Raw genomic sequence first — 27503 nt, forward strand, 5'->3', positions numbered from 1 at the left:
GACTGTGTACTCTGTCTCAATTTAAAATCTGTATCTTTACCCATTATTGAATAATTTGGGTTATTAAAATTTTGTAAATATATTTTAATAACTGCTAGGGTATTTTCATCCCTCCTAACATTTCCATCTGATTGTTTATCCCTTCACAAAATTTAGAGTTTTATTTTTCCAATTTCCTAAAAAAGTGTTACTAGCTTTTTTTAAAGTATATATTCTTAAAGAAGCTTTAGATTACATAGATGTTACATCAAAAATATAGAGTATTCCCATATAGCCCACCACCACCCCTCCCACACTTTCCCTCATCAACATCTTTCATTAGTATGGTACATTTGTTATAAGTGGTTAATACATTTGAAGCATTGCTACTAACCATGAACCATACTTTACATTATATTTACATTTTGCTCCACACAATTTTATAGTTTTTGACAAAAGATATAATGGCCTGTATCCGTCATTGCAATGTCATGCAGGCCAATTCTATTGTCTAAAAAAATGCCCCCATGTCACACCTAGTCTTCCCTCTCCCTCCCCTCAGAACCTCTGGTGGCCACTGCCTTTATATCAGCGATACAAACTCTTCCATCGCTGGAATAATAATGAGTCTACTTTGGTTCATAGTTTTAATTCCTCCTTATGTTTCCTCATTCCTCAGTCTTGAGGATTTGGGGATAGGTGATGCCCATCCTGCCTCTAAAGTGAGAGGGGGCTTAGATCCCATGGGCAGATGGATGGAATGGCCTTGCTTACAGTTGCAGACACTCTCCGCTTCCTGAGATAGATGTCGTCCATCGTCATCCATTTGTTAGTTGTCCTGGGCGAGTTCAATGAACAGGGGAGTAGGTGTTACAACTCTGTTGAGACCCAGGGCTCAACCAGCATAGGAACAGACCAAAGATTTATGTCTCAGGGACATATATTTTAAAAGTATAGTGATACTTACAGCTGCTTACTAGCTTTTTTTTTTTTTAATAATTTTTTTTTTTGATCCCACCCCCATGCGGCTTGCTCGCTATCTGCTCTCTGTGTCCATTCGCTGCATGTTCTTCTGTGTCTGCTTGTCTCCCTTTGCTGCATCATCTTGCTGTGCCAGCTCTCCGGGCCGTCAGCTCTCTGCGGGCACAGGCCATCAGCTCTTCGTGCGCGTGGGCCAGCCTGCCTTCACAAGGAGGCCCTGGGACACGAACCCAGGTAGACAGGAGCCCAGTCGATTGAGCCACAGCCATTTCCCACTTACTAGCTTTTGATTGAATTGAGTTATAATTCTGTTTCAGTAGACTGGAACTCTTACTGATTTTATTAGAATAATGATTTGAGAAAACTCAGTCTTAGCCAGAAACATTATTTATCCCTCAGTAAGGTTTCTATACCATATTGTTCAAATGTATGTTCTCTTTTTTGTTTTAATGATGAAATTTTTTTGTTTTTTATTATATCTACTAAGAAATCACTGCTGTTACGCAGAAAAGCAAATCGTCTATATAAATATGTTGCACAGCCCTCCTTGTTGGCATGCTAACTTGTTAGTTGTAAATAGCCCTTCAGCTGGTGCTATGAATAGAGAGTATAATAGATGGAGTCTCATTCCTTACATCTAATGTCTTGTATTTCCCTAATATTCTTCTAGTTAAATGTATTTTTTCAATAAATAAATATTGAACTACATAACCAAAGCAGCTCAGGGCTATTACAACTATGGTAGTAACAATAATATTTTACAGTCTCTGTTTTATGAAAATCTACATTTTGGATTTTTGGGGATATATTTCACATAAGTAATTTTCCTCCTTAGCCCTCTCATATTTTTGTGATGTTATCTGAACTGAATTTTAAAATATTGAAATTATTTGACCTTCTGGTTCTTTCTTTTTACTCACAAGTGAAAAGAAATCACAACAGCAGCTTAAACTATGCTCGCATAATCACAAGAGTAGATTAAACTATGCTAGCTTGTTGCTTCAGCATGTTTTCCTCATTAAGTAGAAGCTTAATGATATACAAATAAAGTTTTGTGTGGGTTATCATCTGTCTAGGATGTTCCTGACAAGGAACAGTAAAAATATACCTTAGAAGTCTCCCTTTTCCACATAGTAATATTAAAATGCACACACACGCCCCCAAACCAAAAGTTGAATGTTAGCTGTCAAATGAGAAGTTGATTACCTCAAGGCTGACCATCTATTCACAATGGTGATTCAAGACATCACTATTCAAACATAGCTTTCAAAAGACTAATAATTCTTTAGGGAAAAAGTGAAAATGTTTGCCTTGTAGAATAAGTATCATTTAATTTACTGCAATTATTCTATTATCTTACAGCTCATGGGGCATTCTGAATGGGATCACAAGCGAGGGCCAAGAGGATCACAAGTAAGTCTCCCCCCCTCCCTTTTTCTTTTGCCTCTTGTTTCTTAACACTGACAAAGCCAAAGTTTTTCTAAAACTCAAGAAATATTAAGTAGAGAGAGAAACTGGCGAAATAATCATGCCATTTGTTTTTATTTAGGTTAGCTGTAATTAAAGTCGATTTCAAACGCAAAGGCAGATGCCAGTATATTCCCCCTAAGAGCGTTCTGGTATCCCAGGTTGGTTGTGTTTATGTGACTGTAGATTATATATTCATCTTGTCTCCACAGAATACATTTTGATCAGCATCCCTCTCTTGATTTCCCTCGTTTCCTTTTATAATTTTTCTCCATATTTTCTTCTTTTTCTCCATCTTCCTGTTTTTGGTTAAATATTTTGAAATATAATCAGAGGAAACCCTGAAGTAATTAGAGCTTTTGCTCTAAATTAACTGTTTTAGACTTAGAGAAATGGAAAGATGAAAGGAACTATGATTTTTAAAGGAAACACATTCTAAACCTTTCTATATTACCAGACTGTTTTCATTCTCTTTATGTCTTAGGCAAGAGGAGCGTCTATGACGCATTTATGCTTTTTAATGACCTAATTAGACCATGTGGATTTGTTTTGCTTTCATAATTACTTTGCCTGGCAGAATAAAGGCCGAGTTTCCAACTAAGAAAATTATCTCTTCTCCCAGGGCACTTTGTGAAGAAATATAAAAATAATATACCCCATAGCTGCTTATGCTTACCTGACTGTAAACATGCCAAATAAAAATTAAATGGGTAGACTGTTTTACTTCTGCTGCTCATATTTTGTATTTGGCAATAAAGAAAAGTGTTAAAAGAAATGAAGTTGAATGTTCAGTACTGTATTTGAAAGTTTTGTATGAAGTTTGAGCATCTCCTAAGTGTCTTACGAAGCTTCCACGTGCCTGTGTGGTCAGAAAGATTGCATGGGTAACTGCATTTAATTTAGGTCTCCGGAAAATAAAACCAGGGGATTGAATTGGTTTTAGTTGAGATTTTACTAGCCGAGATTTAATTTTTTCCTATTATCAATTTGATTAGTCTGTAATACAAACCAATCCATTTAAATTAGCATTATGGAAAAGAATGTATGCCTTGCTTTTTTTCCTTCAGTCCCACTCCCTCTTCCCACATTTTCTCTGGCAATCTTCCCCCTGTACATATCTACAGTATTTTAAATCAGAATTTGAATATTTTTATGCGGCTAGGTAATCAAGTGTGAAATTAAGGTGCAGTAAATGCTTTATGATCCTAAACCAGTACAAAGTAAAGATGAACACAAGTAAAAAGCCACAAAATGTGCTGGATTCTAATTATTGCCACCAAAGACATTTTAATATCAAATACAAGCCAACCATTGTGTGGAGGATATGCCCATGCAGAGTAAAGTAATGTTGTACAAAAAATTATTTAAAATATATGTTATTTACTCCCAAAATAATCTGTTTGGATATCATTTATCTTCATGTTTAGGTTGGTGACTGAGCCCACATAATTGAAAACAAATCTCATAAAAGTACAACATTGTTCATAACTTTAAACACAAAATCCAGAGTGAAAATTTGAAGTAGTCTAGGTATTACACACAGCTAGGAACCTTCCACATCCACACACAAGGCAATATTTTCATAAGTAAAATTATTTTGCAATTCAGAGGTGGTTCTTAAAAGCAAAGGAATTAAAATATTCTTGCTTGAATTACCATTCTAAATGTCAAGGTCTTTCTCAGATCTCTTAACTAGAAGAATAACTAGTCTAAATGTCCCATATCCTTTCATCAACTCAGAGAAGAATTGTTGAGGTAAGCACAAACACATACACACACAAACTACAACACAGTAACAAGGTAATCTTTAGAAATTCCACATAATTCAGGCATTAAGCAATAGCCTTTTTCCTAATCCCCTTCTCACACTTAAAAAAAATGGCATTGCATTTATATTTTAGGTAATTGATGCCTTCTTATCTTGCTCGTTATTTCTTTGATTACTTTGTGTGAAGCCTTTTGGACTCACAGAGGGACTTTCAGATAGGCAGCATTTGAATACAAATCCTTCCCTATTTACTTTTTTTTTTAATTGATTTTTTTTAAAGATTTTATTTTATTTATTACTCTCCCCTTCCCCCCCATTTTCTACTCTCTGCGTCCGTTAGCTGTGTGTTCTTCTGTGCCTGCTTGCATTATCAGGCGGCACTGGGAAACAGCGTCATCTCTTTTTGTTGTGTCATCTTGCTGCATCAGCTCTCCATGTGTGCAGTGGCACTCCTGGGTGGGCTGCTCTCCTTGTGCTTGGGGCACCCCTATGCGGGGGCGCCTCTTCGTGGCCTGGCATTTCTTGCGCACGGCAGCACTGCGTGTGGGCCAGCTCTCCACATGGGTCAGGTAGCCCTGGGGCTCGAACCCTGGACCCTCCATATGGTAGGTGGACACTCTATCAGTTGAGGCATGTCCGCTTCCCACTTTTTTACTTTACTAACGCTTGAAGAGCTCCTCAAATCTCATCTCAGTTTAGTTTAATTTAGGACAGGCTTTTAAGCTCTTACTATGTGTAAGTCTAACACAGAGAAAACCTTGAATGATGGTCACTTCCTTCTAAGAGGTCACAAGTTATGGTTGGACACAGCAATATGTGTATATATACGTCACAGATAAGCAGACTGGCAGATGCCGCTTTAACTTGCCTGATGATAGTCTCACGAGAAGAGAGTATTTATGTCTCTGTAGTAGAGCAAAAAGAACTTCTTGAAGACGTTGATTCCTGAGGGGAAGCTTCAAAGCTGGGTAAGTTTCAGACGTGAAAACAGAGGGAAAGATGGTTGGAAAAGATTGAGTAGAGACCTTGGCCGGAAAGACTGTGGGACATATTTGGATGCGTGTTAGTTTTCTCCATAACTGCTTTATAAAAACTTGTAGGACAGAAACTGTTGCAGGAGCCGTTGTGGAGGGAAGAATGTAGAGAATGTCATGAATTATTAAATACAGAGAGACAGTAAGGAGAGTCAAGAGTTTGAAACTAAGTACTTGACAGATTAATGCCACCAACTCAGACCAGTTTAAAGGGAAGATGATGTGTTCAGTCTTAGCAGTGGTACGTAAGAATTGATGACAATCCCAAAAGGGAATTTCAGACAAATACTTGAGATGCCTGTCTGGTTCTCTGATGCCAGATGAGAGCACCATATGCCAGTTTGCTAATGCTAATCATACAGTTGGTAATTGAACTATACCAGAAGATATGCTCTCCAAAGAAGAAAACTAAAAGAGAAAAATTGAGGAGAAGCTGATTCTTGGAGCATACTCATGGCAAGGGCAACGAGGAGCCTGCATAGAGTTAGTGTGTGCGCGGGAGACCAGCTGGAGGAGAGAGGGTAGAAACTCCAAAGCTGTGTCCTAGGAGAGGGCTAGGAAGAGTCACGGGTTCAAGAAGAGTAACAGCCGGGAATAATATCATTAATAGTAGAGAGAGCTCCCTTAGAGGAGTTCTGTTGTAAAAGGAAGGTCAGATTCAAGAAAGAGGGGCCAGCAGAAGGAAGCAAAAAATTTTTTTGTGCTAAGCTGAGAAGTGTGTCTTCATAATGGCGGAAGACAAGGGTTGGTACAGAGGAAATGGCAGAAAATTCTCAAGAGCAAGAGGGTCAAGGACTCAGGCCACAGTGTGGTCCAAGGAAAGGAATGCATTAGCTTCCAAAGTGGCCCTTTTGGCGCCTGTCTATGTGTTTTCCTTTCACTCTACCAACCCCTTTGGTCATGTTTTGAAATGAACTGCTGGATAAATTCAATTAAAAAACACAGATGAAAGAGCTCTGGGAAGAAAGTCAAGATATCTCCACTGGAAGAAAAAAGAAGGAAGAATTTGGCACAGACATTACAAAATATAAAGTACTATGAGCCCACAGCTTCAATTTTATCAGTAGAAAAAGAGTACGTAAAGGTAGAAACATAAAAGTGGAAGAAAATCTATGAGATAAATATGCTAGGTGTCCAGAAAAGGGGACTGGCTTGATGTCTTATTCCTAGAAGAATGCAGAGTTGCCTCAGATGTGAATGGGCAGCCTGCAAGCCAAATTTTAATCTGTTTTAATTTCATTTTTGAAAAGTAAACATATGCCAGGCACTTTTTTTAGCACAGGAGGTATCAAAAAGTGAAAACAACAAGGACGTTGGCCTTTAAGCAGCCTATAGTTTTGTCCAAAGTCAGCCTAACTCAGAGGATCAAAAAATTTCAGCTAGTATTAAGGCATTTATCATTAACAACAGAGCGTTAAGCAACTTAGACCCCCTGGGGTGCTGAGTAAATGGGGGATTTCCTCAAATTTGTCTTAGTCCTCCAAAATTATATATGCGTTATCACAGATGATCACAAAGTATACTGATCATATCAACTACTTATCATATAGAAAAATGCACGTCTCACTTAAAATCATTCCAACACTTTATTGCCTTTGACTGTTTAGACTCATCAAGAATTGTGTTCAGAATGATTTCTTCTATAATGTCTCTGGCATAATTTGTCTGTTCACTCACAACTTCCTGGCTATTTTTTTTTCTTTTTTTTTTTTTTTAAGTGTGTATTCTCAAAAAGAAGATCATGGAATATAGGAAAGACACTAAATGATAAATAAACTTTCAGCAGAACTCTTTCGCTGTGTTCCCACTAGGACCGAATGAAGTCCAAGCATGAAATTCTCAGAAGGCAATCAGTTTAATTTTCCTTTAAATTCTTGAAAAAAGTTTTTCCAGTGGGAAATTGAGAGACAATAAAAAGTGTTCTCCTTTAGAAAACCTTAAGGTTATACGAGGGGATTCCCGGGAGCAGGTAATTTCTAATCAGTTGAGGGTCCTATGGAGAAAAAAAATCCTTCAGTTTGTGAATTTGTAAACCACCTAAAATTAGAGACTAGCAGGTGCTTCCGTTTTTTAATATACTATGTGTACATTGGTATACTACATCTACCAACCAGGCCTTATCAATTATATATTAAGACTCCTTGCTAAAGAAACTTTTTTTATGTGATGCATATAGGCTTCAAATATGGAAACTTTTCGTTAGATAATGAAATTCTGGTTTGTATATTCCTAAATCATCAAAGTCATATATAAAAAAGAAAGCTCTGAATATTCAGATGGGAAAAAAAAGATTTATTAAATGTGCTAGGGTATTAGTATGCTTAAAAATGACCTGTAACCTATTTAGTAGCAGACTTTCCCATGTCTACCAAGTACTAGAGTTTCCAAACTGTGAAGCTTCTAAAATAAGAAGCATCTACCTAGTTCATTTAGCTTTTATAGCACTATTTTAAGACCAAAGGATAAATTTTGATGGGAGATCGTTGTACTTCACTTTCTGGTCTACTTGAGTATTCAAGAAAATGGGTCTGTTAATAATGCAATCATTTGCCTACTAGTAGTCTAATTTGGTGACTGGCTAATTCATTTCTAGGTTAAATAATGTGACTTTTTTTATAAAAGAGTGAGAATATTTAAATGTCTTCCTGACATGCCTGTAATAATGCCACATTCATTTGTTAATTTTAACTCCATTTAATATACTTTAGAAAGATGAGAAGCCAGATTTCCCAGGAATTTGTTGTAAGGGATTATTTTGACAATATTACATCCCCCCAAAATGCCTGATGTATTATTAAGAAATAGTTTATGCCCATGATAAAGCTGGCTGGCAGTGTTACTTCTGAAAACATATGCCAGTCATTGCCAAGTGTCCCATGCGGGACAAAATTGTTTCTGGTTGAAAACCACTGAGATTACAGCCTAATCTCCACCATGCATGCAGAAGATAGCACATAAATATTTACTGAGTAATTTTGACATTTCATTTAGGAAAATGAGGAAAATGCTTCTTTAAGCATTTATTCTTTAAGGCTTTCAGGTTTCATCTTTCATTCTGCTATGCAGCTATTTTAGAGTGGGTTGGTTCATTGGGAGAGAGTTTACTCACATTTGAGTCATGACCTAGAATCTAGGGAGAAATGTGCTCTTTCCACACTTAGGTTTTCAAGTGATTCAGAGGAGCAGCTAGAGAGAGAATGTGGCTCTGTCTTCCTAGTTTGCTGAACATGTGGTTTTGGTGAATGATAAGTGACCTTGAATAAGCACTCTTTACTAAAGGCCCTGGTTTCTTTTAAAAAGCATCGAAGAGCAGGAATCAAACAAGAAATAAAAGGAAATATTGCCACTGGCATTTGTGCTCTTACTTCTTTCCCATTTATGTGTGAGTAGACATGTTTAATACTTATTGAATGACCTTGTTATCTTGGGGACTGTGGCCATCATTCATAGGACATGTGTCCTGCCTTTTCCTTATTTTTGCTAAATCAGAAACTTATGGTACAGTATATGAAAAAAAAAAAGCAATGTAATAAGTAGCCATTGACATATGCGTTTATCTATAGGAGCTGTAAACAGCTTAAGCAATACTCAAATTTGCTGAGTGTACAGAAGCATTTCTGGCTACTCTTCAGTTGCAGCTATTATTATATTTTTATCAGATATCTTAATGTAAATATTAAGAAAAATACTGCAAATAATTTAAATTTAAGCCTCTCTAAAGTAAATATGCCTATCTTGGAAACTAATTTTGCGACTTCCTGACTAATTTTCCACTTCCTAGATTAACAGACGTGATATGCTAATTGAGGATTATTAATATTATCTTTGATTTTCAATATCTGCTAAAGGAAAATAATGTTTAGCTGTGTGCTGGGTGATTTTATGCCATCTGTGGCATAGAGTGTGACCATGTTCTTCATCAATTATAGAAAAAAATACAAGGGAAGTGGGGGGGGATTTTTTATTGTTACCCTACTTATAGATAACATTCATGAAAGAAGAGTGTGCTAAATATAATCAGATTCTCAATGGAGACAAAATTCTGAACTAGGTTATACTGACTAGAATAAAACATCAACTATGGAGGTAGGTGAAGGGAGGTGAATTGGTGCAAAAAGTCATATGGCAATTAGAAGACCACTTAAATAGAACAGATGATTTAAATCAACGGACTGTGGGAAACAGTTGATAGTTTAAGAAGAATACAGATATTTATTTTGGTTTACTAACAAAAGTATCAAGATGTTGATTTTCAGTACATCCTTGGTACAATTTATAGAAATTTGGGGATAATGAATGTTTTTACTTAGTTTCTTATTAATGCATATCTGGGTTATTTATATAAATATGTATTTCTAGTATAGCATTACCATCTTATTTATAGTGCAGAAAAGTTTTCTTTACCCCAATTCTAGATGACAAATTAAAAGATTGTTTAATAGCTTTCCCTGCAAGATGTCGGTATCAAAACAACTGATTTTTTTTTAAATTTGCTTTCTGTTAGAACAACCATTGCTTGGAGATTGCTTCTCAGCATAAATGATTTTCCCATTTTAAATAGAAATGCAGCCATCATGGAAAATTAGTAAATCCAAGCAACTGGTGCTAATAATTACAAAGTAAAACCTTGGAATGACATTAGAAATAGTAGTGAACTGAAATTACCTCAGAAGTCACAAAAATGCAGCTTCTTGTCAGGTTTGATTTTCCAGATCACAGGTTTCTTTCTTTCTTTCTTTCTTTCTTTTTTTCTTTCTTTCTTTCTTTTCCTTTTTTTTGCAATGACACATTACACTATGACCAGTTTCTGGCAAACTTTGAACGTTACAAACGAAAGCTTGTTCTTATTGGAAATCTGCAGTTTATCAAACTCGAAACTTGAAGCAAAATAGTTTGCTTGCTGAGTTCTATCACCCCTGTGGTTGAATACTTCTGGGTAACAGTTCACACTTGGATCTCCACAACTATATTTCCATTTTAGAATTTATAACTGTGTTCTTTTCTTTTCAAATCATTTTAATCCTACATCTACAGAAAGTTGTTTACACAGTACCAGTGATACACACTTAAAAGGGCAATAATAAAAAGTTTGGGAGTAAAAGCTCTGAGAAAGAGATTGTTGGTGACATATCCTGATGGAGTGGAAATTTCAAAAGTAAACCAATATTGCTAGTCAGGAAAGGAAAAAGTGCAAACAGCTGTAAGAGCGCTAATTCTCCAAGAATTGGTGGGAGAAAATGAAAAGACTTGTATATGAAAAATGATGCGGGGAGCAGATGTACCTCAAGTGGTTGGACACCTGCTTCCCATGTACAAGTCCTGGGTTCAATTTCCAGGACCTCAGTTTAAAAAAAAAAACAAAACATGCAAGAGAGACCCAAGTTCAAAGGGACTGGTAAATAGAGAAAAGACCATCCCATGAAGCAAGATAAGGACACAACCATGGCAGCCAACTGATGTTGAGAATGTTAGAAGTAGATATAAAAACCTTTGATTCTGGAAATCATCACTTAGCATGTTTTAAATACAATTACTCTGCTCAGAGTCCCTTGTCAATCTTATGGTGACTTGTTGCCATAACTTGTTAACAGTTGTCTTCTGCTACCTCAACAATTTGGCATTCTGCTCCACGTGTATTGTATTTTTTGGCCCGCATGTCACTTTTTAAAATATTCTAATTCACCAAAGAAGCTTATGAAAGCTAATTGTAGGACAATTTCATTATTAGCAGTAGCGTGGCTTTAAATAAGTCCTGCTAAGTAGTAGTATTCCAGCAGCCAATTTTATTTTATACTGATTATGCAAGCCCATCACTTAGCAGAGCTTCAATTAATATTTCAAAAATAATTGAAAACATATTAGAATTTGTGAACTTTGTGTTCAGTTTAATCGTGTTAGTTTTGCTGAATCAGTGGGTCAGCACTGTTAATCCATCAATAAAATAAAAAGGGATTCTAGGATTTGGTGAAAATTTTTCTAGAGCAAAATAATAAGGCCCCAAACCATTTTGTTTAATTTTATTTTATTCCTCTGCTTTCAGACTTCTCTGAAATGATAGTCCTTCCCTTACATCCATGAGGTCACACTGTGAGAAGTAACTGTATTCCTTTTACTGGAAACCAGCATTAAGGTATTAGGAAGAATTTGTCATGTTGGTATTAATTAAGGAGAAGATAATGCTTAATATATACTTTTCTGTAAAGGAACATATGTTCTTCTTGTTCTCATGGCGGTGTGGCTCCCCCCACACACACACACCCTTCATTTTCCCTTATCATATGGACTTTTTAAGGTCAGAAGGGATCCCATTTCATGTAGCTCAGGGATCTGAGATTTATATGGGGACTTGAATAGAAACTTATGACACATGATGTGACCAGGCTATTCACTATTTTTGCTTTTGATTTGGCTTAAAGCCAATGGAACAAACTGAACTTGGCATTGCTATTTATGTTCAAAAAAGGCAGAAAAAATATATGGTTTTTACTGTTTCTTATGTTTTGGTCTTCTTGTCATTGTGACTTTTGTTTGTGGAAAAAAATCAAGAGGAAAAGTATTATTGTGACTTCACAGGATAAATAATCATATCAAAATGAAATTTCCAAAAAAAAGTATTTGCTCATTTTTTTCTGGTTATTAGGATAGAAATTGCTACTAATTCAGTGTAGCCTTTAAAGAAGAAATAAATATTAATATCTTCTTTAAATAAAACTATAGAATTAAATGTATCCCTAAGATTATAGTAAAGATACATTCCCTTAGAAATAAATCAGTTTCTACACCTGTATGTGAATAATAGCAGCCCTATGGAAATGTGGCTATTTCCTCTTGATAAATTATAGTATAATGAACATTTAGGCTTAGTAAAAATCATAGCTAACATTTAATATTATACTCTCTTATAAGTCTTTATAAACAGTACTAATTTAAAATATTAACTCTTGATCTGGAGTGGATTTCTACCAAGTATTAATAAGAAAAAAAGTAGACCTATAAATAATTTCTGTGGCTTCAAAATTTAAAGGAAATTCTGTTTTCATCATCTTGTGCTCTAATGGTCCTGAAAACTTTAATCTGTAGATACAATAGGAAGTAAACAATTTTTCTAGAATGAAGTACATTTGACAAACTATGGACCCTGCTGGCAACATTAAATATCAAATATTTGAGACCTATTATTTATCATGAAATATTTCAAACTTACAGGAAAGTAAAGTGGATAATGTACAAAAATGTATACATCATTTGGATTTAATAAATGTTAATAAAATAAAGCTAGCTCTATTTGATTTAGAATTTTTGTTAATTGATAAAGTTAGAAGTTTGGTTTGCAATACTATTAGCTTTTTCATAATATGTACCTTTTCCTCATTAACAGCTATTGAATTAAAGTTGTGTCACTATATTTAACCATTTAGGAATTTGAGCCTATGGAAAAGAATTAAGTTAGAGAACATGGAAAAGAATTAGGGAATATGGAAAAGAACATGGAAAAGATTTTTTTTTCAAGGAGACAGACAAAATAGGTTGGTTTAAAAAAATGAGTGTATTGATAAACATATATGGAAGTAATATCTGCTTTAATATCATCAGTAACAAATTGATGTATAACCAACATATAAATAAACATGCATCCAGAAATGTGTTAATATAAATACATGAATGGAATCATAAGCATACCATGTATTAAAAATAAAATTATTATTTATTTGGAGATGTTTAAAAAAATCCACACTTTTATTAGCATTAAATATTCTGTTACAAAGAGACTAGCTTTGCTACCCATATTTGAATTTTTCCAAGTCCTGTTATAGAATATCATCACTTAAAACTTATAAATCGACTTTTTAAAATAACTTCATTTAAAGAAATTATAAAATTGGCAAATTATCCATTGATAGACTTTTCTCAAAGTTTTACTTTCTATACATTATTTACAAATACTTAATGATTAGTTTAACAGTTTAAAAGACAGATGTTCTATTTTTTTTTACAAGTTTTGTGTAATATATATATGGGAATTAGTGTTAGAGGTAGTGTATTAGGCCTTTCTTAACCATTTGGACATCACATTTGCATACACACTAATAGGTTTTGCAAGGAAAAATCAGAGAATTAAACAAAGATCATAACACCTATTAAGGTGCTGCTCTATTTAATATTTTATCAATGACTAAAACAGACAAAAGAATGCACACATATTTTGGGATTAAAACCTTGTATGTGTCGCTAGGATGTAGATGACAGAAAGAGAATTGAGAGAATTCTAATTAAACTCCAGTTAAAGAGAATTCTAATTAAACAAGATGAAAATGAAGAGAAGGAAATAAACTTCTGCACTTAAAATTTTAATAAAATTCTGATATAGGAAGTGGATCATACTGGCCTGTGCATCTGTTTGTAAACAATGATGAAACAAAAAGCAAGACACCAAGAGTTTGATTTACTTGAAGCTTAAGGTCATGAAGCTTTTCTAACAGCAGTGGCTACCATGAATTTCATTAGCAGTCGTAGTTATGATATTCAGAGCAGAAGAACTAATCCAATAAAATATGCACTGGCCAGATGATCCCTGCAGTGTTGTGTTCAATTTGGAATGCCTGGTTTCAAGAAGGGTCTTGAAAAACGGATACATTCAAAAAGATCAACGTTTTTAGAAGCCATGTCCCAGAAGAAGTAGAGATTTAACCTTGAGACTAGAGCCTCTGGTGAAAGGCAAGGGTGGGGAAAAATGTGTGCTCCTGGGTCATCAAAAGTTTTATGATATGAAAAGGGGGGAGATGTTCTCTTTGTAGTCCCATAAGACAATATTTAGATAGTTGAAGAGAGGACAAGGGCAACCAGGTTCTGATTGAATATGGGAAAAACGTTTATGCCCCTGAAACTGATTTCGAAATAAAAGGTAGATTGGAATTAAAATAAGATAGTAGTTTTCCTGAACACGAAACCGTTTAAGTGATAGTTATATAGAAGACTTTCTTGAAGAATATTAGACTACATGAACTAACATTATAAGTGTGTTTCTTTGTCTGTGAATAGTAAAGAACAGTTCAAGATAGTAAATTCCTTTTATTTTATTTTATTGTGGTAAGATATATATATATAACAAAATTTTACATTTTAAACATTTTCAGTATTCAATTCTGTGGCATTAATTACATTTATAATGCTGTGCTACCATCACCACCATTTATTACCACAATATTCCCATCACCCCAAACAAACTCTGTATAAATTAACACCCCATTTCCCACCCCACCCCTGTCCCTGATAAGCTGTATTCTAATTCCTCTGTAAATTTTTATATTCTAAATATTTCATATAAAAATGAGATCATATGATGTGTCTTTTTGTTTCTGGCTCATTTCACACAACATAATGTCTTCGAGATTCACCCATGTTGTAGCATGTATCATAAATTCATCCCTTTTTATAGCTGAAAAATATTCTGTTATACGTATATACCACATGTTGATTAGACATTCTTCCACTGATTCCATTTGACAATTGTTAATAATGTCTCTATGAACATTAGTATGTAAATACCTGTTCGAGTCCCTGCTTTTAATTCTCTTGGGAATGTACCTAAGAGTAGGATTTCTGGGTCATATGGTAATTCCATACTTAACCTCCTGAGGAACCCCCAAACTTTTGGTCAGTAGCTGCACCATTTACATTTCCACTAACAAGTACAAGTGTTCCTATTCTTCCACATCCTTGCCGGTACTTATTTTCTGTTTTCTTTTTTTTTAAATAGTAGCAATCCTAATGGGTATGAAATGGTGTCTCATTGAGAGTTTGAGCTGCATTTCTCTAATGACTGATGTTGTTGAGCATCTTTTCAGGTACTTATTGGCCATTTGTGTATCTTCTTTGGAGAAATGTCTATTCAAGACCTTTGCCCATTTTTAATGGGGTTGTTTGTCCATCTGTTGTTGAGTCATAGAGTCCTTTATATATTCTGGATATTAAATCCTTGCCAGATATATGGTTTCCAAATATCTTCTCCCAAACTATAGATCACCTTTTCACTTATAATGTCCTCAGTTCAAAAGTTTTTCATTTTGATGAATTCCTATTTATCTGTTTTTTTCTTTTGTTGTTTGTGCTTTTAGTGTAAAGTCTAAGAAACCTTTGTCTAACACAGTGTCCTGAAGATGCTTCCTTATGTTTTCTTCTAGGAATTTTATTGTTTCAGTTCTTATGGTTAGGTTTTTGATCCATTTTGAGTTGATTTTTTGTACAAGGTATGAGGTAAGGGGTCTTCTTTTTTTTTTTTTTTTTTTTTTTGCAAATGGAGATTCAGGTTTCCCGGCATCATTTGTTGAAGAGACTTTTCTTTCCCGGTTGAGTCATCTATCATCTATGGCCCCTTGTCAAAAATAAATGAGGGTTTTCTGAGTTTTTAATTTGGTTCCATTGGTGTTTATGTCTGTTGTTGCACCAGCACCAAGCAGTTTTGATTGCTATAACTTTGTAATATGTTTTAAAATTGGGACATGTGAGTCCTCTAATATTTTCTTTTCTAAGATGGTTTTGGCTATTTAGGACACCTTACCTTTTCATATAAATTGATGAGTGGTTTTCCATTTCTGCAAAGAAGGCTGTTGGAAATTTTGATTGGAATTGGATTGAATCTGTAAATCACTTTGAGTAAAATTGACATCCTTACAGTATTTAGTCTTCAATCCATGAACACGGAACATCCTTACATTTATTTAGGTGTTCAATTTCTTTTACCAATGTTTCATAGTTTTCTGTGTACAAGTCCTTCACATCCTTGGTAAATTAATTCCCAGATATTTGATTAATTTAGTTGCTAGTGTAAATGGAATTTTAAAAATTTCCTCTTCGTATTATTCATTACTAGTATATAGAAACACCACTGGTTTTTGCCTTTGATCTTTTTTTTTTTTTAAAGATTTATTTATTTTATTTATCTATTTCCCTTCCCCCCACCCCGCCCCAGTTGTCTGTTCTCTGTGTCTATTTTGGCATGTGCTCTTCTTTGTCCACTTCTGTTGTTGTCAGCAGCACGGGAATCCATTTCCCTTTCTTGTGTCATCTTTTGTGTCAGCTCTCCTTGTGTGCGGCACCATTCCTGGGCAGGCTGAACTTTCTTTCGCGCTGGGCGGCTCTCCTTACAGGGCGCACTCCTTGCACATGGGGCTCCTCTATGCGGGGGACACCCCTGCATGGCAGGGCACTCCTTGTGCGCATCAGCACTGCGCATGGGCCAGCTCCACACGGGTAAAGAGGCCCAGGGTTTGAACCGCGGACCTCCCATGTGGCAGACGGACGCCCTAACCACTGGGCCAAATCCACTTCCCTTTGCCTTTGATCTTGTACCCTACTACTTAGTTGAATTCATTTATTAGTTCCAGTAGCTGTATTGTGGGTATTTCAGGATTTTCTGTATATAGGATCATGTCATCTCAAAATAGGCAAAGTTTTACATCTTCATTTCCAATCAGGATGCCTTTTCTTTTTCTGGCTAATTGCTCTAACTAGAACTTCCAGTATAATTTTGAATGCCAGTGGTAACAGTGGGAATTCTTGTCTTGTTGCTTTAGGCATCTGTCTTTTGGTCTTTCATTGTTAAGAGTGATGTTAGCTGTGAGTTTTTCATATATGCCTTTGGTCATTTTAATGATGTGTTTTTCTGTTTCTAATTTTCTGGGTGTTTTTATCAAAAAGGGATGCTGGATTTCCTCAAATGTCTTTTCTGCATCAGTTGAAAAATCATGTGTTTATTTCTCCTTCATTCTCTTAATAGGATGAACGATATCAACTGATTTTCTTATGTTGAACCACTCAGCATTCCTAGGATATATCCCACAAGAATCATCATGGATGATTTTTTAATGTGCTGTTGGATTGTATGCCAGCTTGTATTTTGCTGAGGATTTTGCATCCATGTTCATAATGGATGTTGGTCTATAGTTTTCTTTTCTTGTGATATATTTACATGTCTTTGGTATTAGGGTGATGTTTACCTCATAAAATGATTTAGGAGGAATTTCCTGCTCTGCAATTATTTGAAAATTTGAACAGAATTTGTGTTAATTCTTCTCTGAATGTTTGATAAAATTTACCATGACACCATCTGTTCTTGGGCTTTCCTTTGTTGGGAGGTTTTCATTACTGATTAAAACTCTTTACATGTTATTGGTCTGTTAAGTCTTCTATTTCTTAACTTTGAGTCAGTGTGCTATCTGAAACTTTTTCATCACCCCAACCAGAAAACTTTGTACCCGTTAAGCAATTCTTCTCCATTCCCCTTCCTCTAACCTGCTTTCTGTCTCTAGATATTTCATTTAAGTTAGAAATATGCAATATTTGTCCCTTTGTGTCTGGCTTATTTTACTCAATACAGTGTTTTCAAGGGTCATCCATGATGTATCCTATATTGGAACTTCATAACATTTTATTCTTTAACAATATTCTATTGTATACATATACCACATTCTGTTTATCCATTCATCTATTGATGAACAGATAGGCATAAGATATTAAAATTGTAATCCCTTAAATTAGAGTATATTTCCATGTGTCTCAGAGAAGAGCCCTGGTACTGTGTCCTTCATTTGCTGGAGGTTTTCAAATCTAGAGAAACCAAAAATTTTATGTTCAGATTTGTATTGTACTCCATACAGAGTAGAATTGTCCGTTCTCACCATGTGGAGAAATTTTAAAGTGGCCTTTGTCATGAATTGGCAGTGTCCACTCAGCATTGTCTAGGGAACTTGCCAATAAATCAGATTCTTTCGGTTCTGCTTGCAAGAGATTCTGACTCACAAGGTTTTAGATGGAGCCAAGAAACCATCTTCATTTTAAGATTATTCCCAGGTGATGAGAAGAGTGACAAAATTATCAAGTCATTGACATAAAAGAAATGGAATGTATGGTGAATGGTTTCACTGCCTAAAAGAGTTCTCCTTTGGCTCACCGCTATCTAAAATTCCTCAACTTTTTACTGTTCCCTTCTTACTAAACTACACGTGTGGGAGTTTACATTTTATATTGATATTAGCCATTAATTCATTCATGTGGATGACAGGTAATGAGAATGGTTTTTTTGATGAAAAGTTGAGGGTAAAGAAATGAAGGTAATGAGTACTAGAAGCGAAAGACAGAAACGACCTTGCAGATTGATACTCATTTCCTTTCTTCCACCCCCTGGCACCAGGACAGTAACGTTGCACAGCTCCCAGGAGAGCCGTTCATATTGTGATCTATATGAAAGATGCCTTCTGGAGTTGTGCAGTGTGCAGGACGCTCGGCTACACACATGGCCCTATGTGGCCCTTCCAATTAACTTCTACATTCAAACCATTTAGGGTGATTATTCTAAAACACACACTTGATGGAGTCACTCCTATTAACTCTCAGGAAAAGGACACAGGGCCTGTTATTTTCTGACTCCCAGCTTTCTAGCAACGTTTCTTTCCAAAATAGATCAAATTTCCTTTACCCTCAGTGGCAGCAGGCTATTCCGCTCCTCTCTGCTTTTACAAGCATGTTTAATCTGCCTAGAATAAATACCTTTCTCCTTTTTATCCTCAAATCCCCCTTCAGTGCAGTTGAAACATTATCCGGGTCCCAGCTCTTATTTATAACTCTGTTCCCACAGCACATTCACGGGTCACAGAGCTTAGCACACAATGCACAGTTTCTCCCTAAACTAAAGCGTCCCGTAGCCAGGAGCTAGGTCTTCTTTGAAGCCCACATAGTGACTGCCACCCAGCAGTTGTTCGAGAAGTGTTGACTCAGTGAATGAATTAGTGGAACAAACTGTGGGAAGTCTGAGGGCACAGCTTTCAGTTAGCTTACTTTACGTTTTGGCTGTGATGTGACTTTGCTTTAATTTGAGGATAAAAGGAGTTCCATTCAGTACTTTTGGAAATGTATTTTGAAAAAATCAGAATTTTGACACTGTCCTTTCTTGCTTTTTCCTCCCACTTGCCTTCTACATTGATTTCATAGTTGAAATTTTTAATGTTCTATGTTTAAATTTATGGGAGAACGTAAAAATATGTAATACTCTGTCACCATAGCAGGGAATAATAAACATCTGTTGAAAGAATAACCATTTCAGCAGACAAGTAGTTTATATGTTTGGGTATGCAAGTGATTTTCGTGACTTGGACATGAGTACTCACCCAACTAGCCAATTCTGTGGCTCAGGCCTGCATTTCATACCTTACTTAGCAGGTGTCTTTGTAACCTGTATGCAGTAAGATACCAGAAATGCCACTGTGGAATCTCTTACCGTGTCATAGTGGTTGGTATTAATCTCTGCCAGTCAAAATGGCTATCATCTTTCTAACCTTACTGAACTTCCTAAGATACTGGTTCATCTCGGACTAAAGTGCAGAAGTGGGAATTCCTTGCAGCATTTCTCCTTGATTTGGATGGCAGTTTTCCCCCTTTGATAAGTCATGTCTCATTGCTTCCTGCAACTGAAGATAGGAAGACGGTTTTAAAATAAAATATTACAAACATCTTGAGAGGACCAAAGGAAAATGATACTTACATCCGTGGAATTTTTACCCGGTATAGTGCTAGGTACTTTATCCACATCGTTTAATTTTAATCTACAAAACCGTTCTGGAAGATAGCTCGTTTATTTACTTGAGGTTTCTCAGTAGTGTCCTGTGTGTGGGCATGTTCTGGGGAGACAGTTCTGGGGAAAACAGGGCAGTCAAGCTTCTGCCTCTCCTGAAGTTCATAAGAAGTGTTACCATTCACTCATAAATGAGGAGACACACTGGGCCATTGCGATGGCACAGCAAAGGTCGCAGAGCTGGAGAGCTGTAAGGCTGTGGACAAACCCAGGCCTGATTGGCTCCAAGTGCTGCTCTGCCTCTGCTATGCTCTTCCACCTCTCACCAAAATATATTTCAGGTCTGATTGATCATGCAGCTGTGGAAACACTTTACCAGTTAAAGTGAGAATAAAAAATCAGTTTTTTCATACTGATGCTATTTACCATCAATTAGAACAGGTTAAACTCAGTTTTATTTAATTCATTACAAAACATTAATTTTAGTTAGAGACATAAGCCCCCTCTCATGATAGAGGCTACGTGTAGAGTCTCTGAAATTTAGATAGCTGCAAGGTGATTCTTTGAGTCATGGGTTTTACAGTCTTATAAATATGTAGGAACTAAATTTTTCAAAATCACTTTTTTTTTTGACAAGAATGGTGATTTCATCCAACAGAAATATACTGCATTTTCTGCTGTCAAGTCTGACTTAAGTAGATTAGATTTATTACGTATAGTATATGAAGAAGTTCCACTCCAAACCATCCAACATATTAACTTTACCACGCATGCAGCAGGTCTATTGAGGAGATTCGTTTATTTACGATGGAGCAGAAATTACCTCTGAATATGAACTTTGGAAGACCTCTAAAAATGTGCAACCTCTAATTTAGCCAGCAGCATACATACCACTGAGGTAAATTTTACTATACCTCATCTTCTTAAAGTGACACATCTGTCAAAGCTAAAGATTATAATTAAGTTTTCCTGGAATTTCACAAAACTACACATTTAGAGTCTGGTCCTGCAGGTTTCCACTCTCACTGAAATGAAAGACAAGTTGTTGTGGTGGTAAAGAAAATGATCTTTGAAGTTATAAAGAACCCAACTCTACCGTTACAAGTTTACATGAGCTTAACGAGATGTTTAGCATCTGGAAGTCATGAGTTATATCACTGGAAAAATGAGATAATATCTACTGGATAAAATGTATCGTAAAGCACTGAATCAAGAGGATATCTGGAATAGAGTAAACATTCTCACTTAAATGGTAGCTTTAGCATCAGCAGTAGCATTATCGCCATCCTCCTCGCACCACCACCGCCACCTCTGCTGATACACAAGCACTCTGCACAGCTTGCTGGCCCCCGGCCTTCTCTTCCATCAGATCCTCCAGAATCAATACTGCTCGCCTCCCCTTGGACCACAGAGAATCCACAAACGGGGTCACCTTTAACTAAATATCCCTACTACATAGATTAGTAGCAAATTTCTTTTCTTCTCTTCCTCCCCGCCCCCCCCCCCCCCCCCCCCCCGCCAAAGACAGCAAGATAACACAGAACCATCTTTCTGCAAAGAGGGAGTATGCTGCTTCATGAAAAGTGAACCTATTCCACTCAAAAGATGATTGGCACAAGTGTGCCATTATACAGATTTCTTTGATATTTGAGAGAGATGGCATCATAACTGAGCACCAGAATGGAAATACCTTCTTCATTGAATTATCTCTGATTATATGGGCAAGATAAATTATTTGTCTGATTTGAAATGCCTCCTTCTCGAGTAATTTATGAGGATAACTATAGCCTCCATAAAGTATTTCTCAGATTTTTTCAGAGTAAATCTAGTTTTTATGTTTTATATTTTACAAGATAAATTACATTTCTTATCCTCACTAAACTTGGAGTTAACCTTTTAAATTGACATTCTCTTACTGGGCATCAAGCAAAATATGGACCTACAATAAGTAAATTAATAATTTGCTTAATAGTTATCTACCCATTTCATTATTGTTAATGTTTTATTTAAGATTAAGCTATTTAATTAAGATGAACCTGTAAAAATCTTTGGGTAAGGACAAGAAGGAAAATGAAAGCTCTGATTAAATAACTGAAGAAAGGTGAATTTCTGGCAGTCTCACAAGTTGGTTTAGATATATGGTTTGGATATTAACCAATTAACCGGGCAACTTCAAGAATCATCCAGTTCTGTCTAGTGATAACTGTGGCACTTCCTAGATGCAGAGTGCTTAGGAATCCTTTATATCAGAGGTTCTTAACAAGAGGTCTGTGAGCTTGAGTTGAAATTCAAAAACACATCCTTATGGGGAGGTGTTGGTGTGGGTGTGATATATTTATTAATACAGAATATAGTGTAGACTTAGTAAGGGATCCATGTTTTTCACCTGACTGGCCAAGGGGTCCATGGAACAAAAAGTGTAAAGACCCCTGCTTTATATATACATAATCCTTTTTATGTAATTTAATATAAGTACTTTATTTGACCTGACAAATGAGGTTTAGTTAAAAATTCTAATCTCACCATTTCAGTTAGTTTCTTTTTTTTCTTTATTTTTAAAGAAGCTTTAGATTATATAAATGTTACATTGAAAATATAGAGAAGTTCCAAATTCTCCACCCCTTCCCCCTCCCACACTTTCCCCCAACTAACAACTTTTATTAGTGTGGTTCATTTGTTACAATTGATGAACACATATTAAAAACTGCTACTACCCATGGTCTATAGTTTATATTGTAGTTTATATTTTACACCCCACAATTTTATAGGTTTTGACAAAATGTTAAGTGGCCTGTATCCATCACTGCAATACCGTGCAGAACAATTCCAATGTCCCCCAAATGCCCCATGTTACCCCTGTTCTCCCCACTCCTTCCCCTCAGAACCTCTGGCGACCACTGTCTTTATATCAGTGTTGTAAGTTCTTCCATTACTAGACTAGTAATAAGTCTACTTTGGACCATAGTTGCATTCCCACTTATGTTTGTTCATTCCCCAATCTTGAGGATTTGGGCATGGTGATGCCCACTCTGCTTCCCACTGAGAAGGGGCTTAGATTCCATGGGGTAGATAGATGAGTGGAACTGTCTTGCTTCCAGTTATAGATATTCCCTGTTTTTTGGGTTAGGCATTGTCCATCATCATCATTTCATTAATTGTCCTGGGCTAGTCCAAAGAACTGGAGACTAGGAGTAGGTGTTTGCTGCAATCCTGCTTAGATTCAGGGCTCAACAAGCTTATGAACAGACCAATAATGTACACCTCTGGGACATATATGAGTATAGTGCTAATTATAGGTTCAAATAAAAGAAGCAAAAGAACCATGTGTAAGAAAATTATAAATGAGACTAAATCTGATATTCTGGGGAGATAAGTTATCATATATTCCAGGGTAAGCCCCACCAACAGGGTTCCAATTTCCTGAGGTCTGCCCTGCCTATAGTGTCCACATTTCTCTAGAACCCTCAGGAGTACCACTGCTTGAGGCATGGTTTACTGTGGTAATAAGTGAAATCCTCCTGAGGTGTGTATAAGTATAAACTCTGGAATGACCTCCTGACTCACTTTGAAAATACTTAGCCATAAAAACTCATTTGTATTTAATATTTCCCCATTTTAGTCAAGGTCTTTTTCCAAATGCATCACCATTTGGCACTTGGTAATAATCCCTCAGTGCCAGGAAGGCTTATCCCTGGGAGTCATACCCCATGCTAGGCCAGGCAGGGGAGGCGGGGAGCAGGTGAAGGTAGTATGTTTATATGCTGAGTTTGGCTTAGAGAGAGGCCACATTTGAGCAACAAGGAGGCTTTCAGGAGGTAACTCTTAGGGAATATAAAATTTTACAAGAACAAGGTTCATAAGTACAAGCATCAATATCAAGGGCCTGGTATGTTGGTCTGTCTTCCTTCGCTAGGCACTACCCATATACTCTAGAGATTCTTGCCACAGGAAGAAAATACAGAGGAAATTGATAATACACATAAAAGATAACAGACCTCACGTTGATGAAAGTCACAATGCAAAAAAAAATTTTTTTGGCTTTGTTTTTGGACAAGTTTTGGATTGTGGAAGGATCGCAACTGTGGCACAGGATGAGCACTAGTGTGGGGTGTCAATAGTGGGGGATGTTTGGCCAGTGATGCACCTGGGGCATCCCCCTATGGAATATAAATGTGCTCATGTGGTCATGGGGTATTGCCTCGGTGGATGGAGTCCCACACAATAAATGATGGAATAGTGAATTGCCTGGGGAGTCCTACTACATTCTCTAATGAAGTGGCAAAAATCTCTAGAGTACGTTTAATTTCTTATACAAGAGTGAAGATTTTTTTTTTTTAAAGATTTATTTATTTATTTATTTATTTTCCCCCCCCTCCCCTGGTTGTCTGTTCTTGGTGTCTACTTGCTGCGTCTTGTTTCTTTGTCCGCTTCTGTTGTCCTCAGCGGCACGGGAAGTGTGGGCGGCGCCATTCCTGGGCAGGCTGCTCTTTCTTTTCAGGCTGGGCGGCTTTCCTCACGGGCGCACTCCTTGCGAGTGGGGTTCCCCGACGCGGGGGACACCCCTGCGTGGCACGGCACTCCTTGCGCGCATCAGCGCTGCGCATGGCCAGCTCCACACGAGTCAAGGAGGCCCGGGGTTTGAACCACGGACCTCCCATATGGTAGACGGACGCCCTAACCACTGGGCCAAAGTCCGTTTCCCAGAAGATTTTTTAACATATAATAAAATCAAATGCAGAGACGTAATTATCAGAAATGAAGCCAACATTTGTATATATTCATAAACCAAAGACCTTATACCTAGAAACTATGGCCACATCTTAACTTGAACTTTTATTTGACGAATCTAATCTATTACATCATTGTTACTAGGAGAATTGATTAAATTTTAGCATTTCCAGTCTTTAAGTTTTCTAAGTGTGCTTTTGGAGTAAAATATTATTTTACACATTCTGAAGCAAGGGATATTGAGAGCAATATTAGACTCAAATACTAATTAAATTGTGAACATTCTTTTATATATTTTTATGTTAAATCCACTGAATGTTAGATTAGCAGGAAATAGACAGCAGAATTGACTAAAATAAAGATTTGAACATCCTGAAAGAAAGCAGTACTGTATACAAACTAATTAAAAACAGAGGGATGAGTAGTTTGGCAGAAGCAATAGGATCTGGAAAACAGGAAATAAGGATTGCCTTGGTCTTACATAATGTGAAAGGACTAAATCCTCTACTAGCAATAAACAGAAAAGAGAAACTGACTCTCAACATTAAACAGTCATTTACCAATGGAAATGAAATTAGACAGACGGTCTTCATTTTAAGTATACTCAATTTATGGAAATTCACAAAAATATAATTTGTCAAGTAGAAAACAGTTTTCATGTTTGTTGCCTGAAGACACTAATAACACACCCTTACTGGCCCAGAATCTCTCTCATTTTTCAAATGGCATGTCCATTTGTTAGACTATAAGATACAACAACCCAGAAAGAATAAAGCAGAATTATACAAAGGAATAAAAGAAAGGAAGAAACTGATAGAAATTGAATGGATGTATGCTTTCACATTTTTTCACTTTCAGATCTTTGAATTTCAGAGTCACATACAAATTCAAAGTTAGTTTTCTCTATTTTTGGTTAGGCTTATTTATTACATTACCATTATTACATGTAGTTATCAGTGTTGCATTTGCTCAGAACACATCCTTCAAGTGTCTGTCTTGTGCTGAGTGTTATAAATACAAAGATGATTTAAGCATGGTTCTGGTACTCTAGAGAAATAAACAAGTACACATCATTTATTCATTCATTGTTATTCGTCCAACAGTGATTATTCCTCTTTTGCATGGCAGGTGCTATGCTAGGCATTGGAGATAGGAAAACAAAAAACGCACTGTCTTGTTCTTTAACTGATGGATGGCACATAATGCAGTGTGGCTATTACTGTACTGGCAGTGGACTCTGAGAATTACAGGTGTGTATAAGCAGGATGTATAAATATACTGGATAGTTAAGGAATGCCAAGTAGGAAGGAAGTTACATTTGAACTGATTTTTGAAAGTTGATTAGGAGTTAGCCAAAAGTAGGGACATAGAGGACTTCCCAGGCAAAGGGAATGCATGTAAAACTTAGCAGCAAGATAGTTCAGTAAAACGGGGCCAAGAGTTCTGGGTGGAAACAGGACCTAAGCCAGTGGAAGTCCATCTAGTGGGACCTTCTGTTTTCAGAAGGTGCTTTCCTAAAGCTTTTGAAGGATCCTGGGTCAGGAACTGACATGATCCCATCTACAATTTAGGAGGATCACTCTGGTAGCAATATAGATAGAAGATGGACTAAATCATAAATTTGGAAAGTCCTGCTGGTAGCACTCAGGTAAATATGAGTTGAAGGAAGAGAGCTGAGGGAGAGAGTCCAGTTAGGAGACTGGAAATAAGGGAGATAAAATATGAACTGCACCAAGTGCTGTTGTAGAGATTTAGAGGATGGTTACATATCACGTCCTCAGAAAGGCCTTTCCCCACAATCCTCTCTAAACAAGAGCTTCCCCCACACGCCACCACTATTCGTGGTTGCAGCCTTATGGGTTTTTCCCCTAATATTCACTATAATTTATAATAACATTTGGTCCACTCATTTCTCTCCTCATTAGACTATCAACTGTAAATGGGCTGAACCCACATATGCCTTGTTTACAACTGTGTTTGCAGAGCCTAGCAGAGCGTTTGGCCCATCACAGCTGCTCAATAAATATTTATGGGTCTATGGAAAGAACAGGTAAAGGGATTTTTTTAATGGAAGCAACTAGATGTGTGGCATATCCACTCAGTGAGACAGGAAATACAGGAAAAGCAGCAAATTAGGGGGAGAATATCGATTCAATTTTGAACCCATAGAGAGTTTCACTTGAAAGTCCTCCCATTCGGGAATCAATTTCACATATGATTGTGCAGTTCGCTGCGAGAGCCAGTCTGGAGATGTGGGTTTGGAAATTTTAAGTTGATTGAATTCACCCATGGTTTAGGTGAGGTCACCCAAGTGTGAGGAGGATGTGGCCAGATGGCAGCCTGCAGAGCAGCACAACTGCCTGAAATGCAGTAGCACCTGATAAGAAGCATCTTAGAGGAGAGGAAAGTATTCTCTCTGCCTGTGAGATCAGGTGGGAACCATAGAAAGGTTTTAAAGAGCTAACTAGAGCCAAGTGACAGGATAGGCATGCTCTGGGGACCCAATGATTCAGTCAGCCAAACTAGAGCAGCGCTCTGGAGGGTGTGACCCATATTGGTCAAGAATGGTGGAAAATGAGGTGGTTAGGTAGGGCCCACTGTAACAGACCAGTTTGCCCTGCTCAGCAGTTTGGAATTCATCTGATTAGGTAATAAAGAATCATTGAGGGAAGTGGACTTGGCCCAATGGATAGGGCGTCCGTCTACCACATGGTAGGTCTGCGGTTCAAACCCCGGACCTCCTTGACCCGTGTGGAGCTGGCCCATGACACCGTGGCACACAGGGATGTCCCCCACGTAGGGGAGCCCCACTGCAAGGAGTGCGCCCCATAAGGAGAGCCGCCCAGCGCGAAAGAAAGTGCAGCCTGCCCAGGAATGGCGCCACACACACGGAGAGCTGACACAACAGGATGGCTCAACAAAAAGAAACACAGATTCCCGGTGCCGCTGATAAGGATAGAAGCAGTCATAGAAGAACACA

The 27503-nt window shown here is 36.9% G+C and overlaps 1 protein-coding gene across 2 annotated transcripts in view; it reads left to right on the forward strand.

The window, feature by feature from the left end:
• The window catches only part of PDE3A (phosphodiesterase 3A), a 326093-nt gene that overhangs the window by 187173 nt on the left and 111417 nt on the right, over positions 1 to 27503 (forward strand). For both annotated transcript variants that reach the window (XM_004473228.5, XM_058282866.2), the window contains exon 2: positions 2323 to 2373. In XM_004473228.5, coding sequence (XP_004473285.3) covers positions 2323 to 2373 — 51 coding nt within the window. The remainder of the gene's footprint in view (positions 1 to 2322; positions 2374 to 27503) is intronic.

This window comes from Dasypus novemcinctus, chromosome 20, assembly GCF_030445035.2.
Source record: "Dasypus novemcinctus isolate mDasNov1 chromosome 20, mDasNov1.1.hap2, whole genome shotgun sequence".
NCBI classification, from domain to species: domain Eukaryota; kingdom Metazoa; phylum Chordata; class Mammalia; order Cingulata; family Dasypodidae; genus Dasypus; species Dasypus novemcinctus.